The sequence below is a fragment of the Stegostoma tigrinum genome, chromosome 5 (assembly GCF_030684315.1).
Source record: "Stegostoma tigrinum isolate sSteTig4 chromosome 5, sSteTig4.hap1, whole genome shotgun sequence".
In the NCBI taxonomy this organism is placed as follows: Eukaryota; Metazoa; Chordata; class Chondrichthyes; order Orectolobiformes; family Stegostomatidae; genus Stegostoma; species Stegostoma tigrinum.
The window spans coordinates 53,908,441-53,924,203 of NC_081358.1; the positions used below are offsets into that span (position 1 = coordinate 53,908,441).

The following is a 15,763-nucleotide window of genomic DNA, read 5'->3' on the forward strand; positions in this document are numbered from 1 at the left end:
AGTAATCCAAACATAAACTTAAGGAATGGCAGGACAGCTTGGTCATGTCGAACTCCTGTCGTATTTCAGGAGTTGTGGACACTTCCCATTAGATAAGCACATGTGCATGTTGTGAGCTTTGAGTTTCAGACCTCAAGCTATGCCTGAACTCACTGTGGCACACAAAATACTGGTAGACACAGAATGCGTTGGAATAGGGAATGGTAAGTTAGTTGATGGAGTTGGAATAAGGGAGAAATTAAAACATTCTAAACCAGGGTTAAGTGCAGGTATCTGAATAAATATATTAGAGTAAATAAGAGAGAATCGTCAAGTCAGCAGTAGGCTTGTAAATTGTAAAAAGATGGATAAAGGAGGCCCACGGCTTATCAGAGACCATAAAGGAGATTTGCGCCTGGAATGAGGGGGAATGAATGAGGTATTAAATGAAAACTTTACAGCGGAAGCAGGCAGTGGTAAGCAGAAGTGATCAGAAGGTTTCAAATTTGATTTAAAAAAACGTATTGGATGGGCTGTTGATACCCAAAAGCCAACAAAGCACTGACACTAAACAAGATACGTCCAAGGACACTGAAGGAAGTGAGAAAAGAAGTTGCAAAGTACTGGCCATAATCTTTCTATTTTCCTTAGATTCAGGAGTGATACTGGTGCTGGAAAATTGCAAACATTACGCCCTTGTTCAATAAAGGTTATAAAGTTAAGCCCAGAAACTATAGACCAGTCAGTTTAACTTTAATGGTGGGAAAAACTTCTGGGAACAATAATTTGGAATAGAATTCATTGTTGAATGAACAAATCTGGATCAGTTAAGGAGGACCAGCTTGGATATTTTTAAGATTAAACATAATTTTATTAGCTTGCTGGGACACTTTTGCTGAGAGGCATTGATGAGTGTAATGCTGTTGATACGGTGTATGTGGACTTCTAAAAAATATTTGATGTAGTGCCACACAACAGATTTCGGAGGAAAGAAGTGATGAAATAAAGGGTCAGCAGCAATATGGATACAAAATTAGGTGAGGTGTAGGAAAGAAAGAGTAATGGTCCATAGATATTTTTCAGATTGGAGGAAAGTTCATATTGGTGTTCACCAGCATTTAGCATTGGAACTCCTGCTTTTCCTGATTAAACACTAATGATCACCATCTTGGTGTGAAGAGGTCAATTTCAGCTCTTACAAGTGATACGTTGTAAGCGTTACTGATACAAGCGCTGTAAGCTTGAGAAGCAATGTGCAGAACTTTAAAAGGATATTAATAAGACTAATTGATGAGTTGGCCTAGTGAGCAGGTGGATGAAGTTCAATACGGAGAAGTGCGAGGTGATACGTTTTTGTAGAAATAACACTGGAGGACAATGCAAATTAAAGGGTACTATTCAACAGGATGTGCAGGAGCAGAGGTACCTGGGTGTAAAAGTGCATAAATCATTAAAAGTGGCAGAACAGGTAGAGAGCAGTTAATGAAGTGTACAGTATCCTGGCCTTCATTAATAAGAACATAGCATACAGGAGCAGGAAGATCATGGTGAACTTTTAAAAGGCACTAGTGAGACCTTTGTTGGAATATTATGGACAGTTCTGGGTTCTGAATTTCAGATGCAGAAGAGATTTTTGAAAAATAGCTCCAAGGATGAGAAACTTCATTTATGAAGATAGATCAAAGAAGTTGGAACTATTTTTCTTGAAGAAGGAATAGCTAAGAGGAAATTTGATAGAACTTTTCAAAATCATGAATGGGTTGGATAGAGTAGATAGGGAGAAACTTCCTGTTCATAAATAGATGAAGAACAAAAGGGCATGGATTTCAAGTGTTTTACAAAAGTAATGATGTGCCTGTAAGTGTGGTGGAAGGAACTTCAGTTGAGGTATTTGAGTGGCCATTGAATGATTACTTTAAATAGAAACAACATGCAAAGTTACAGGAAACAGAACAGGAGAATATCATTTAATGCTTAAAGATTTTTCAGAGAAATGGTGTAGATGTGATGGGCCAAATGGGCTTGTTTTATACCATTATAATTCTGTGATATTGTGAAAGATAAAAACAATTTATTTTAAACCATCAGAGGCAGTGCTAAAGGTAGTTAATATCCTCTTGAATATGAGGATGTAAGTGAAGAGTATTTTTAAAAATCACAGTTATGTTTCTTGTGTGATCATAGACTGCTGATTGAATGAAAATGTTGCCTGAGTAAGTTTACATACACCTTAATGTTTGAAAATCCACCACCTTGATGTACTTCTGTTAGTTTTCTAACTGGCTATGTTTTAGAAATTATTTAGCTTGTAGTACCTGGCAGCACAAAATATGAGAGCCCGGTTAAATATAATAGTAGTTTTATATCTGATTTTAGGCCTGGTACTGCTGTGTGATCACCCCTAAGGAAATGCAGAAGAAGTAATCGATAATGGTTTATTCTGGCAAAAGAATTGATCTCCGACCTGAACGTTTTCCTTGATGTTGCACTGTGAATCAGAATTCACCATGTAGGGAAGTCGACAATTCCTCAAACCACTGCCTCCCTCAGTTATCATTGGTGAGAATTGACTCAGACCTCACATTAGTTTAAATTTCAGGAAATGAGCATGGGAAAGTGTAAACCCTTCATTTAATTATCCCAGCCCTTGGTGGTTTTAGATAAACCAAAACTGTAATAAGGATTCTGATCGGTGATCTTGACTTTACTTCCCTTTTACTTCAGGACTCCCATTTTATAATACTGTCACATTTTAAAGAGCATATTCACCATTTTAACCAGCTGAATATGATTTGCTTTATTTTCCTCTCAAAGATGTTAGAGATATATCTGAAATACCTTGTTCAGGTTTTTAATTTTCTGGCTGCTGGTACAGCATGCTTTTTCACTGTTGTTAGATTTGTTATAATTGCCTTTAAAATTGTAATTGTTCCCTGGTCTCTTGAATGTCTCTACAAACAAGGCCAAGAGGCCAAAATTTCAATTGGACTTCAGAAAACCAACTTGTGGACTTTCGAGACTCATAGAATATGCACCTGACCCAAGTGTGATTTTACAAAGGATTTTTGTCCTTTCATACATTCAGCTTGCAGTTCATGTTGTGGGCTACCACTAGAGTGAGTGAAGACTGTGGGTAAGGAAGCGGGATAGCTTGAAGGTCTGCTTGATGCTCCAATAGGGCAAAGAGCTCCCAATGTCATCTAGATGTCCCCAATCTTCACTGCTCATCTTCCATTCCATTCTTAAGCCCCCCCATTACCGTTGCATTCTATGTCTCCTCACATCATCATCAACATCATCATCATGTTTTGCCATACTGTAGGGGTGGAAGCCTTCATTATATCAGAATGCAACAATGTCATTCTTGTATATGCACATGCATATTGTATTTATGCAATATTTTTTCCCAGTGTGCAGTGGAGATCCAGAAAATGTCACATACACCAGACATGCATTTGTACAGAACACTCAGAACCGGTGGTTGTCTTAGCATTTACTCCAGTCATTTCATTACCATGATATTATTGCTCGGCAAAATAATGGAATCTTTGCTCAAAAATATAATGTAACAAGATCCAAAGATTTAAATTACACTAAAGAATAATCTGTGCAAATTTGAGAACTGAAAATGATGTTTGACAAATCTTAATAAATACTTTTGAAATTATTAAAATGGTGCCAGAGTATGGTGACTTTTAAACATTTCTCACTGTACATTTTATTAAAAAATACAAAAGACAATAAATTACTATTCTGAAGTAGTGACAGAAGGATGGACAAGAGTAATGTAGCAAAGGGTAGTTCCCAGCTGGCAGCATTTGGACTGATACACATCTGACCTTCAAATACAGTGTCGGTGGTGTGAACAGCACAAAGCCTGGGCTGTGCTGAATAGTTCTGCATTGGCTGACTGTGCAGTTGCATGACAAGGGCGCCATGGAGCCGGAACACACATTTAATGAGGTGAGGAGTGGAAGACTGCAGGAAAAGAGTCAACACAAACCATAGCCTGAGATCCTTTGAGAAACACCTTGACAATAATAATTAGCTGAAAAAATGGGAAAATTTGGCAATTAGTTTGCGTTTTACCAGGGCCACTCAGATGCTGACCTTATTACAGATTTGGCCCTGGCCCAAATATGGATAGAATAATTCCAAAGGTGAGGTGGGAGTGACTGTATTTGACCATCAATGCCGCCTTTGACCTCGTGTAGCACAAAGAATCCTCATGAATCTGGAATCAATGGGAATTGTGAAAAACTGTCTGCTTGTTGGAGTCATACCTGTCACAAAGGAAGATGCATTCTTAGATTATTATTGCAACATGATACAAACTCTAAGTTTTTTGTGTCATATAGATTTCCTTACTCTTTCTCAACTTTAGTCTCAAACATTATAAACATATAAGAAGGAGTGGTTCAGGAGAATGTGAAACCAATCAGGAATGAAGTTGGGTAGGGGCGGGGGTAGTGAAATTTGAATGTGCAAGATGGCGGTAAAGTTAAAGTATACTTAAAACATTCACTTTTCTTGCACTGCACTCTGTGAATGTGGGCAACTAGCTGAGCTCAGGGCAGTTTTGTCAAGGAAAGCATGCTTACTCCTTAGCTCACTTGATGGCATTTGTGGGAATTGAGCTAAAGCCTGTGTTTACTTGTTTCCTTTGCCCTGCCTCCGGACAGGAGAATTGCTGAGTGATCACACTGACTCCTGCTCTTCTCAGTAGAGCTGCCAATTAATATCACAGCTTCCCCGAAGGAGGTGAACATCTTGAAATGAGCTGTTAAAGATCCAAATAGGGAAGATCTTCCAAACCTTAGTGTGTGAATTCTTCCTGAGGCATTTTTCTAATGTATTTCTATCATCTGAACTGATACAGTTCAATGTATCCCCAGCCAATGGTTATCTTGTGAATCTGAATGTTTGACAGCAGCATCTAACTCAAAAGCACAACACAGAGTAAAAAGCAAGGCTGACAGAAGAGGAACACAGAGCTAGCATTCTGGGTAAGATCTGCTCCCTTGGGCTAGGTTGCACTAAATGGAGACCTCCACTAGTTATCTTTAGAATTTACAAAGGACACATCATCCAATAGAATCCAGACATATCCTCATCCTTTACAGCCATTTAATTTGAAGTAAATTTGAACAGGAATTGCTGAGGGCTAAGGGTGATGAAGTGCCTTTTATTATTCTTTATGCTGATATCCATTAAATTCTTTTTAGGTATTGTTTACCCTGAAAGTCAGTTGCTGCAACATTATACAATATTCTTGTGTTGAAGACTATGTCTGGCTAGATGTAACCAATGCGTAGGTTGTCTTTGTATATAATAGCCTGACTTTCTCTACCCAGATTAGGAATAGTAGGATGGCTGGTACCATGCCACATTCAAAGACTGGCCTTGTTCCTTCATGGAATATCCATCTTAGATGCGAATATCAGCTTACATTTTCTATTAAAGTAAAGCTTGTATTTTTTTGGTGCCATCAGTGCGATAAACAACCCCAGGTGCTTCACAGGAACGTTGCAAAACAAAGTATGGCACCCGGCCAAATAAGGAGATGATGAGTGGGTTTTTCCTGGCCATGGGGTACCAGGCTCTGAGTTAAGGTTGGCACAGTAAGCAAAATGAAAGGGAGCCATACAAGGTAGCTTCCCAGTGTATTGTGCCCACCTAGGAAGTTTCTCAATGGCAGGCCAGAGGCAGGCAGCCAATTTAAGCACTTAACGGGCCATTTTCCCAAACTGACACCCTCTGTTGACATGGAGATGGCCTTTGTGTGGTCCCTGGTGGCTTCATGCCCCAGAGAGGAGCACCCGGGCAGGGAAGACCACTGACCCAAACCCTAATGGGCAAACCATTCCCCTGTCACTTCACCTACCTCTCTGAGGCACCTCAAAATGGAGGCTCTTCCTCAAGTCCCGAGCACCTCAGCAGTGCCAAAATCTCTCAGAAGAGAGTAGTGCATAGTGAGAAACTTCTTAGGAATCCAACTGCTCAGAACTATTTTGCAATCAATGCAGTGTTTAAAAACACAACAGTTTTATTATCATCCTTTTCGAAATCTTCTTGGCAGTAAAATCCAGTTACATTACATCCCTGGTGACACACTATTTCCCTTGGTGACAGAAAACCGATGACTATTTAAAAATAAAATTTGGAAAATGTGGAGGAGGTACTTTATTTATGGATTTTTTTAAACTTTTGGTTCCAATTCCTGCATTTCTCAGTTGTATTAGCATAATAGCTAGCGTGCTTCATGGCTGATAATTTACTTGGTAAATGGATAAGGGAGATTTGACTTGTTGTATTTGATGTATCAGTTGTGGCTCAGTGGGCAACACTCTCAATTCTGAGCCCTTTGAGTTCCACTGCAAATTAAAATTGAAACACTCCACTGCAGGACTGTGGTAGCGTTAGACTATTTCCGGTACCATCTTTTGAATGAGACTTGAAACTGTGGCCTCGTGTCTGCTCAGGTGGAGGTGAAAAATCCCAAGACTATTCAAAACAAGATCTAGGGAGTTATGGCTGGTGTCCTTGCTAGTATCTACCCCCTCATTTAATGTTAAAAAAAAATGAACATCATGTCATTATTGTCAATGGGAGCTTGCTTTACACTGATTAACTGCTGTATTTCTTCCACGATAACACTTCAAATTCCTTCATTGGCCGTAAACCATTTTGAGATATCCAGACATTCTGTAAAGTGCTTTGCAAACCCAAGTCTTTGCTTGTTTTCTTGGTGTTATATTTCTGGCAGTTTATTCCTGTTGCTGAATTTAAGTTCCATGTATGTAGCATGGCTGCTGGTATTGACATGAATGGCATCAGTCTGTTCTATTCATGATGGCATGACATCCTGTTGTTGCCCAGTGTTAATGTACACAATTTTAATATGATGATCTAGACGAGGTGCAGTAGTGGTGAAAAGGAATACTCTCTCATACACACACACATGTTAGTGGAATAGATATGAAACAGTTGACTGAAAATGCTTACTGAAGGCTCATTTGGGTGGAACAGTATGGCCTACTGACTATGTTGAAACGGCTGACACCTCTGTGACATTTCAGTTAGACTACAGACCATGCACCCTGACCATTAGATAGATTGTTGACGAGATTAGACAGGATAATAGGACAGGAATAGCTGACAAAGTAGATAACTGATTAAGTGATCAAACACTGATTGAATTATCAAACTACAATGAGAATGTATGATGTGCCCTAGAGATTGACCATGCTACAAAGCAGGGGGCAGGGGCTAGATAAGTTGTTTGTTTCTGTGTATGAAAATCTGTAACTTGTGCCCATGAATGAAATTTCTGGATTCCTGCATGTCTACCTAGAACTCCTCTTCCTGCATTTATGAGTAATTACTTGTAATAAACCTCTTGATTCAGTTAAACTAACTCCTCCTCCTCTGAGTTGTTACTGTCTCTGAGAAGGCCACTCTTACAAGAGGGAATAAACTTTGCCCCAAGAAGAGAATCTGATTGTCATTCCTCTCAGCAAACTTCCATTCTCAGCACACACCAGCCATGAACCTGGGATTTTAATGCACTGCATGTCTAATTGGACAGGTCATTTAAGCCATTGGATTGATAATGGCACTGAAATTTTGCAGGTGTCCTCTCTCACTCCAGTCAATACTGAAGTGTTGAATCTGAAACACCTGGTGGGATATGTCTCTTCAATTTTTACAGGCGTAGTGGGAAGGCAGGGCATGCTACTTGCTATCCTTAGCAGAAAGGTTGGTATCAAATGGACAAAGGCAAAATATAGTTAATGATAGAAATCTTGAAACAAACACAGAGAAGGCTGGAGAAACTCAGCAGGTCCAGCAACATCTTTGGAGAGTGAAATGCAGAATTAATGTTTCGAGTTCAGTATGAGTTGTCATCAGAATTGAGCTGTATTTTATCAGCAATAACGCACCAGAAGCAGCATAAACAGGCAGAATTTCAGACCTTCACCTCACAGGGAGGCCTGGTCTGTGAGGCCCTGATCAATCTGATTGGCCAGGAGCTCTGACAATCCCAGCAGCGATCAAGGTCAGGACTGGGCAATGCCAGGCCTGTAAGCAGCCTCCTGAAGAGTAGTAGGAATAGAAGTGAAGCAAATCCTCTCTTTTTTTAGGGTGGTAAGGGACCAGACACTCTTGGGAGTGGGACAAGGGGCATGGGATATGGATTTTTGAGACCAAGTGGGCCAGATTAAATAGGGTGGTGACATTTTTATGGGTGCCTATTCCCCCTTGATGTGCCCTCCCTCCTTTTCAAATATATAGTTTTTAAAAACCCTGTTTGTACAAAAGCCTTCTTGCTGCTCATTTTTAATTTTTAGGAAATATTCTTTAAAAGTATGTTGAGATTGCTAGCAAGACAGCTTTTGATGCTCAACCCAAATGTTCCTTGAACTGATTGGCTTGCTGGGTCATTTGAGAAAGCAGTTGATAGTCAATCACGTTGCTGGATCTTGATTCACAAATAAGGTTGGTTGTTTTCTTTCCTGTCACAGTGATATAAAATATTGACAAGTAATTTTCAAATTTCATCGTAGAATTTAATATCTAGCACTTTGACAGACTGTAATGACTTTAAAAATAAACCAAAAACACTGATTTAAAATGGGCACAGACATTAAATAACTCATACAAGTTGATTACGTTTCTTGAAACCAGTTAAACAATCTGATTGGAAATTGTCACTTATCTAAAGGCAGCACCACCCTATCCCATTGATAGTGTGACAAGCTGCTCATCTTCTATCTAATTTACACAATCATGAGAGTCTTCACATTGTGAAAGATGAAAACATCACCTACACTTATTAAGCTTGAAAATCAAAAACTGCAGCATCCAGGATGTACACCCACCCCCGTGTTTCAAGGAGTTTTAGGAAAAAGTCGAAGGATATGGATTTCAGATGACAAAAATGAAACAGGCTGGAAAATGTCTTGACCTCTTACTCTCTCTCTTTGTCCCTTGTGAAGCAAAACCCGAAAGGAAAACTGACTAGAAAGAAGACACAGAATTGAAAGATAACTGTGATATACTCTGACATAGAAACAAGAGGAGTGTGTTTGGCCCTTAGAACCTGCTCCACCATTCATCACAATCCTGGCTGATTGTCCAACTTAATAGCCTAATCCTGCTTTCTCCTCATAACCTTTGAACCCATTCACCCTAAGTGCTACATCTAGCTGCCTCTGGAATCCATTCAATGTTTTGGCATCAACTACTTCCTGTGGTAATGAATTCCACAGGCTCACCACTCTTTGGGTGTCAAAATGTCTCCTCATCGTTGTCCTTTACCGTCTATCCCAAATCTTCCAACTGTGACCCTTGGTTCTGGATACACCCACCATTGGCAACATCCTCCCTGTACCTACCTTGTTGAGTCCTGTTAGAATTTTATAAGTCTCTCTGAGATCCCTCCTCATTCATCTGAGCTCCAGCGAAAACAATCCCAACCCAGTCAAATCTCTCCTATACGTCAGACCTGCCATCCATGGAATCAGCCTGGTAAACCTTCGCTTCATTCCCTTGAGAGCAAGAGCATCCTTCCTCAGAAAAGGAGACCAAAACTGCACACAATATTCTTATTGTGGCCTCACCGAGGCATTGTGTATATACTACAGCACATCCCTGCTCCTGTACTCGCACCCTCTCACAATAAAGACCAATATACCATTTGCCTTCTTTGCCGTGTATGCACCTGCATGCTTACTTTTGGCAACTGGTGCTCAAGGACACCCAGGTCCCACTGACACTCTCCTCTCCCAATTTATAGCCATTCAGGTAGCAATCTGCCCCCTTGTTTTTGGTTCCAAATTGAATTATCTCACATTTATCCAAATTATACTGCATCTGCCATTGATTTGCCCACTCACCCAACCTGCCTAGATCATGCTGAAGGATTTCTGCATCCTCATCACAGTTCACCCTCCTATCCGACTTAGTATTATCTGCAAACTTGGAGATGTTACATTTTGTTCCCTCATCCAAATCATTAATATAAATTGTAAATAGCTGGGGTCCCAGCACCAATCCTTGTGGCACGCCACTAGTTACTGCCTGCCAATTTGTAGACGATCCATTAATTCCTACAGTTTGTTTCCTCTCTGCCAACCTGTTTTCTATCCATCTCAATAGACTTTCCCCAACCCCATGCACTTTAATCTTGCATGATAACCTCTTGTGCGGGACTTTGGCAAACGTTTTCTGAAAATCCAAATATATCACAATGACTGGCTCCCCCTTGTTGACTCTACTCATTACATTTTCGTAGAATTCCAACAGATTTGTCAAGCATGATTTCTCCTTCATAAATTGATGTTTGACTCAGTCTGATCCTGCCACTGCTTTCTCAGTGCTCTGCTATAAAGTCCTTGGTAATGGATTTGAGAAATTTCCCGTTACTGATGTTAGGCTTACTGGTCTATAATTCCCTGTTTTCTCTCTACGTCCCTTTTTGAATATTGGGGTGACACTAGCTGTCTTCCAATCTGCAGGGACTGTTCCAGAGTCTACAGAATCCTGGAAGATGACCACCAATGCATCCACTATTCCTAGAGCCGTAGATTATCAGGCCCTTGGGATTTGTCCATCTTCAATTGCATCAATTTCTCTATTAATATTGATCTCCCCCAGTTCTTCCCTCTCACTAAATTCTGCATTCTCCAACAGTTTTGGTATATGATTTATGTCCTCTTTTGTGAAGACAGAACTAAAGTATGTATTCAATTGCTGAACTTTTCCTTTGTCTCCCATTATACACTCGCCTGTTTCTGTCTGTAGGAGATCTACATTTGTCTTCACCAATCTCCTTCCCCGCACATTCCTATAGAAACGCTTAGTGTCATTCATTATGTTCCCTGTAAGCTTACTTTCGTACTGTATTTCTCCTTCTTAATCAATCCCTTGTTCCTTCTTTGCTGAATTCCATACTGCTCACAATCCTCGGACATATTATTTCTTTTGACCACTCTGTATGCTTCTTCCTTGGAGTGGATACATATCTCTAATTTCCTTTGTAAGTCATGGATTGGCCCTCTTGTCCATTTTGTTTTTGTGCCAGACAGAAATAAACAGTATCGCAGTTCCCCCATGTGTTTTTGAGTGTTTGCCATTGTCTGTCCACTGACATCCCTTTAAGTAGCTCTCTCCAATCTATCAAGGCCAACTCACGCCTCATATATTCATAGTCTCCTTTATTAAGATTTAGCACCCTAGTCTCCAAATCAACAGCCTCACTGTCCGTCTTGACCCAAGGGGTGTCACACAGCTAGATTGGTAATGATTCCGTTCTCATTACACAGTATTGATAGTTTTGAAAATCATCTTAGCACTTTTGGTCTTGGGTTAAAACCTTATATTTTAAAGATACTTAAAAGCTCTTTAAACTGTGTACTCTTTTTGTCATCTTTTTATGTTGGATACCTGCTGCTTTTAAATTTGTACAGTGCTTGTGTGTTTATGATAGTGGAGGTGCATTGAGGACCTTAATTGCCAACTAATTGGACAACTAAAAGCCTCAATAGGCCTAATTGTGGGTGGTCTAGTTGGCACCTTTTCCCATTATTTTGATGTGTGGGGAATGAATCAGGAGTGGAATAGAAGGAGGTGGGCTGACTGCGTGACATATTTTACCTGCCCCAGCCCTTAGCTACCACACCAAAAATACATTGTGAGTGGCTCTAAAATCCAGCCCAGGGTTACATTGTATTTCCTTTGTGTGTCTCCCTGTCTCTTGCTCAGTTTCAGCAGGAAACAGGGAGAACTTCCCTGTGAAATTTATGGGTTGATGGCTTTATGTTGACTGTACATGCAATATATTAACCAGTTTGTTTACAAACAAGAAGTAAAACATATTGTTTCTTGTGGCTTGGTTGACATCAATGGCTCCTAATAGTTCTCCAAATCTCAAGTGTGTCATATGGTACAACATACATGATACTTGACTAATAAATGGGCATTTTTAATGGTATTTGATATACATGTGATTAAATAGAAATGCGCTATGCAAAAATGAGTCACAGTCAAGTTGTTGTAGTTATGTTTGCCCTTTGATTATCAGTTTTTAATTTCTTGTGGAATTGACACTATTATTGCTACCATAATTTTGGGATAATTAGCCAAGAATAGGCTTTCTGTCTAAGGATTGTTTCACTCTTAGTAGCAAACCAATGGTTAGATTATCCTAGGCACCACGGTTTAGGTCACAGGTTTTTTGTGGTTAAAATGGGGCAGATATCTTTCCTGCAAAAATTATTAATTGTCCATGTTAATATTATCTCATTTTTCATTATTCTCCATTTTTTTAAATCATTCCATTCTACTTGCTTGCATTTCCAGATGGGGATCAAAGATAACTTGGTTTTATTTTCTCACTTTTTTTTACATTGTGACTTCCAGCTGGTGGTATAGGTAAGAAACAGCAAACTTGAACAAGTTTAAAAAAAAATTAGAACAAAACTCCCTCATCAGAACAGTTCAAAATCATTGGTTTGGCCTGTTGGCAGGCACTGCCATGCCTGGAATATGGTCAGAGTTGAAATGCTTGTTAACTGTCTCATGGTGTCCACCTCATCTCTGGTCCGTATCAAATCAGATCATCTGAGGTTAATTCAAATACAGTTAGCATCTGTACCTTTCTGGCAGAGTAACTCTGAGTTTTCACATTAATCAGGGCTGCAAATTGAATTTTTCTGTGCCAGACTGTGTTCTACTTATTAATGCATTACACCACAGTGCTAACATGCAAAATTTTCATTCTTTTCTTACCTTGTGATTCTGTTTTTGCATTATTGAATTTTTGCCCACTGCCAAGTAAATGATAAATCTGGTTCACAAAATGTCTGATTTTAAAAGCAATTGAAAAGCTGTATTTTGCAAAAGTAGGAAGTTGCATGTTTTACATAATTGGATAGAAAAAAAATCGATATGATTGCAGGAAGCCATCTGTGATTGCTTTGGGGAGTTGCATGTTAAATGTTCAGCCCAGCCTCCGACAAAACGTGATTAATTGAGGCCAACTCTGGTGACTATATTAAAGTGTATGTTATTATTTCTGTTACCCAGTTGACCCTCCTTCGTGATGCCCATCAGAATGAGCTTGGAAGGATCTCAGAAGATCTGGAAGATGAAGTTGGAGCTAGATCTAACATGGATAGGAAATTAGCTGATCTGCGTACTGAGGTAATGTGACAGTTTTGTCTTTAATACTCTGGCTTAATCAGAAAAGTGTGTGGTGACAAAGCAAACATTTTTAATATTTTAATAATAAAAACATATTTAATTTGTTAAAAATCTTGCATCTGTTTGCAACACCTGTTGACAAAACTTCTGTTTCTAAACAAAATCCTGCAAACAATAATATGCACAAATGAACATGCTAGAACTCTATTTTGATGCATACAAGACAAGTTGAAACATTCTGATGTGCATTACTTTGTTATTGACCAATCTTTCACTCCCAACAACATATCATAACAATTCAAATTTTGCACATCCTAGATTCTCAGTCTCTTTTATAGAGATGCATTTTATAATTTTAAATCTCTATGTCCCACTTCAACTATCTCGTCCTATCTAACTCTACTTCACCTGAGTACTACATTCAGTCTTGCCACCTTCCTCCATGAGCAGATTTTATGCCTATTACAGAAACTGTTTTCATACCTAATGAAATTGAAGAAAACAATGTTACAGGATAAATTCCTAATAGGTTGAAATAATCACACATTCATACTACAGGTGACCTAATAGGTTGAAATAATCACACAGTCATACTACAGGTGACAACACGTTTCCTGCTTCCATCCTTGAAAAATGAAAGCACAAAGGTGATACAATATTTTTCAACCAGTGATATATTGGAAAACACTTTTATTCAACAATCTAGTACAGTGTCTGTAAGGCTGATGGGACCAGGTCTTGCGGTAATTTTCTAGGGGAAATTTTATTTATATATAAAGAGATTCAGGGAAAGAGCATAAGAATGGATAGCTCTTTCAGAGTGCCAGCAGAACCATGATGGACAGAGTTGTCAGTTTCTATGCTATCTGGTGCTGTGCCAACAGAAAATCCTCTATAGCACAATACAACTTACTTAGTTCAAAATCCTTCACTATACATAGTGTCCCTTCTGTTTATGAGGTCAATGTTATTGAAACTTTCCAAGTAAAAGAACCCTATTTATTAAATAAAATCAAGACTAAGTTTAAAATCATAGCTCCTCTATGTAAAATTCATCAGTAAGAGTATCAGAGCTGTGTTTGGGAATATGGTGCTATGCGCCTCTGTAGATTTTTGTACCTACTATTTGAACCTGTGAGAGTGTTTGAAAGAGTGGTAACTGACAGCCAAATACAGTTAAATTACAGGTTTTTATAATTGAGGAAATGCTCTGAATTTAATGTGAGGTAAAAAAAAGACAAGAAACACATAATGGCTAAATCTATAAGGGTTCAAAGGTACTTGGGGCCATAAATGTAACAGCTGTTGGAAGAATAACCTACACTAACTGGATGCCTTGCATATTGTGTTGTTACAGTACAATATATCTCTACCATCCATGGCTACTTCCAATGTAATGGTCTTTTGGCATTTGAATTCTGAAGGTTGCCTTCAGTAAATTAAAAAAAAACACTTTCAACAAGCAGTTTCTGGTATGGTAATTGGAAGTAGAAAAATCAGACCAGACATTCTTAAGAAGTATAAAGCTGCCTTCTGGTTGCTTACTTTTTTCAGAAGAACAACATATAGAATTTATCACACTGAGCCCGAGTTTATTGGCTTGCTAAATTCAGTTGTTAAACCCGTCAATATCTGATTTTTTTACAGGAAATTTTTAAAGAAGTGTTCTTTACTTTCTAATGGGGCTAAAAATAGGCATTCATAATGTAGAACTATGCTGATTGGTGCTCAGTGAATCATTTGTCTGTGTTTAGGATTGCTCTGAATCTCCTGCCACAGGCTGCTAAACAAGTTTGTAATAAAGATTTTGCAGGCTTACTGTAAAAAATTTCAGATCTGGCATTAGTCAGTAGAGTAAAAAGAACAAATGGTTATGGTTCTAATTCTGATTGCTAACCGAATTCTGGGGCAATTTCTCTTCAGTACGAGGGTAATCAATCAAGAAAATCTCATTTTTGCCATCACTAATTCCAATTAGATGTCGCCCATCTTTTACATTTGGGAGTCTTAGATTTTTAGAAAACATTCCGTACCCTCTTTAAAGTATTGTGGTTAAGTCATGTGTTAAAGTCTGTATTCTAAGAATCTCATTTAGGGGTCGATAATTTTGTGAACAACATATACACTGGTACCTAATCCATGCCAATTTTTAATATCTAACGGTGATTTCCCAAAATACTTCCCTCACTGTCTATAACAAATAATTTATCCATCTAACCTGTCTACCTAAGCAGAATCTATTCCTATCCTCACAATCACATCCTCTCAAAGCTTATGTTTTAGCATTTAAAGAAAAATATGTGCATTTCCCTGAGTTTAGCCTGATAATTTTGACTGGTTGATAGCTCTCCAGGGCTATGAGCAGTTTCATTCTCCAAATCAAAAGGTTGTGGATTCAAGCTCTACTTGAGAGACGAGCATGAAATCCAGGCTGACACTCCAGTGCCAGAGTACAGTACTGTCATTAAGATGAGATGTGGTAAGGATCCTCATCTAACAACCTCATCTAAAGATAGATAGCTTTGTGAAAAAATACACTACCATCTAACCCAATGTTTTAAAGTCTGGCACTGATTTC

The 15,763-nt window shown here is 38.8% G+C and overlaps 1 protein-coding gene across 5 annotated transcripts in view; it reads left to right on the forward strand.

Moving 5' to 3' along the window:
* The window catches only part of LOC125451394 (coiled-coil domain-containing protein 102A-like), a 554,142-nt gene that overhangs the window by 145,936 nt on the left and 392,443 nt on the right, over positions 1–15,763 (forward strand). For all 5 annotated transcript variants that reach the window (XM_048528428.2, XM_048528431.2, XM_048528429.2 and 2 more), the window contains one exon: positions 13,069–13,185. In XM_048528428.2, coding sequence (XP_048384385.1) covers positions 13,069–13,185 — 117 coding nt within the window. The remainder of the gene's footprint in view (positions 1–13,068; positions 13,186–15,763) is intronic.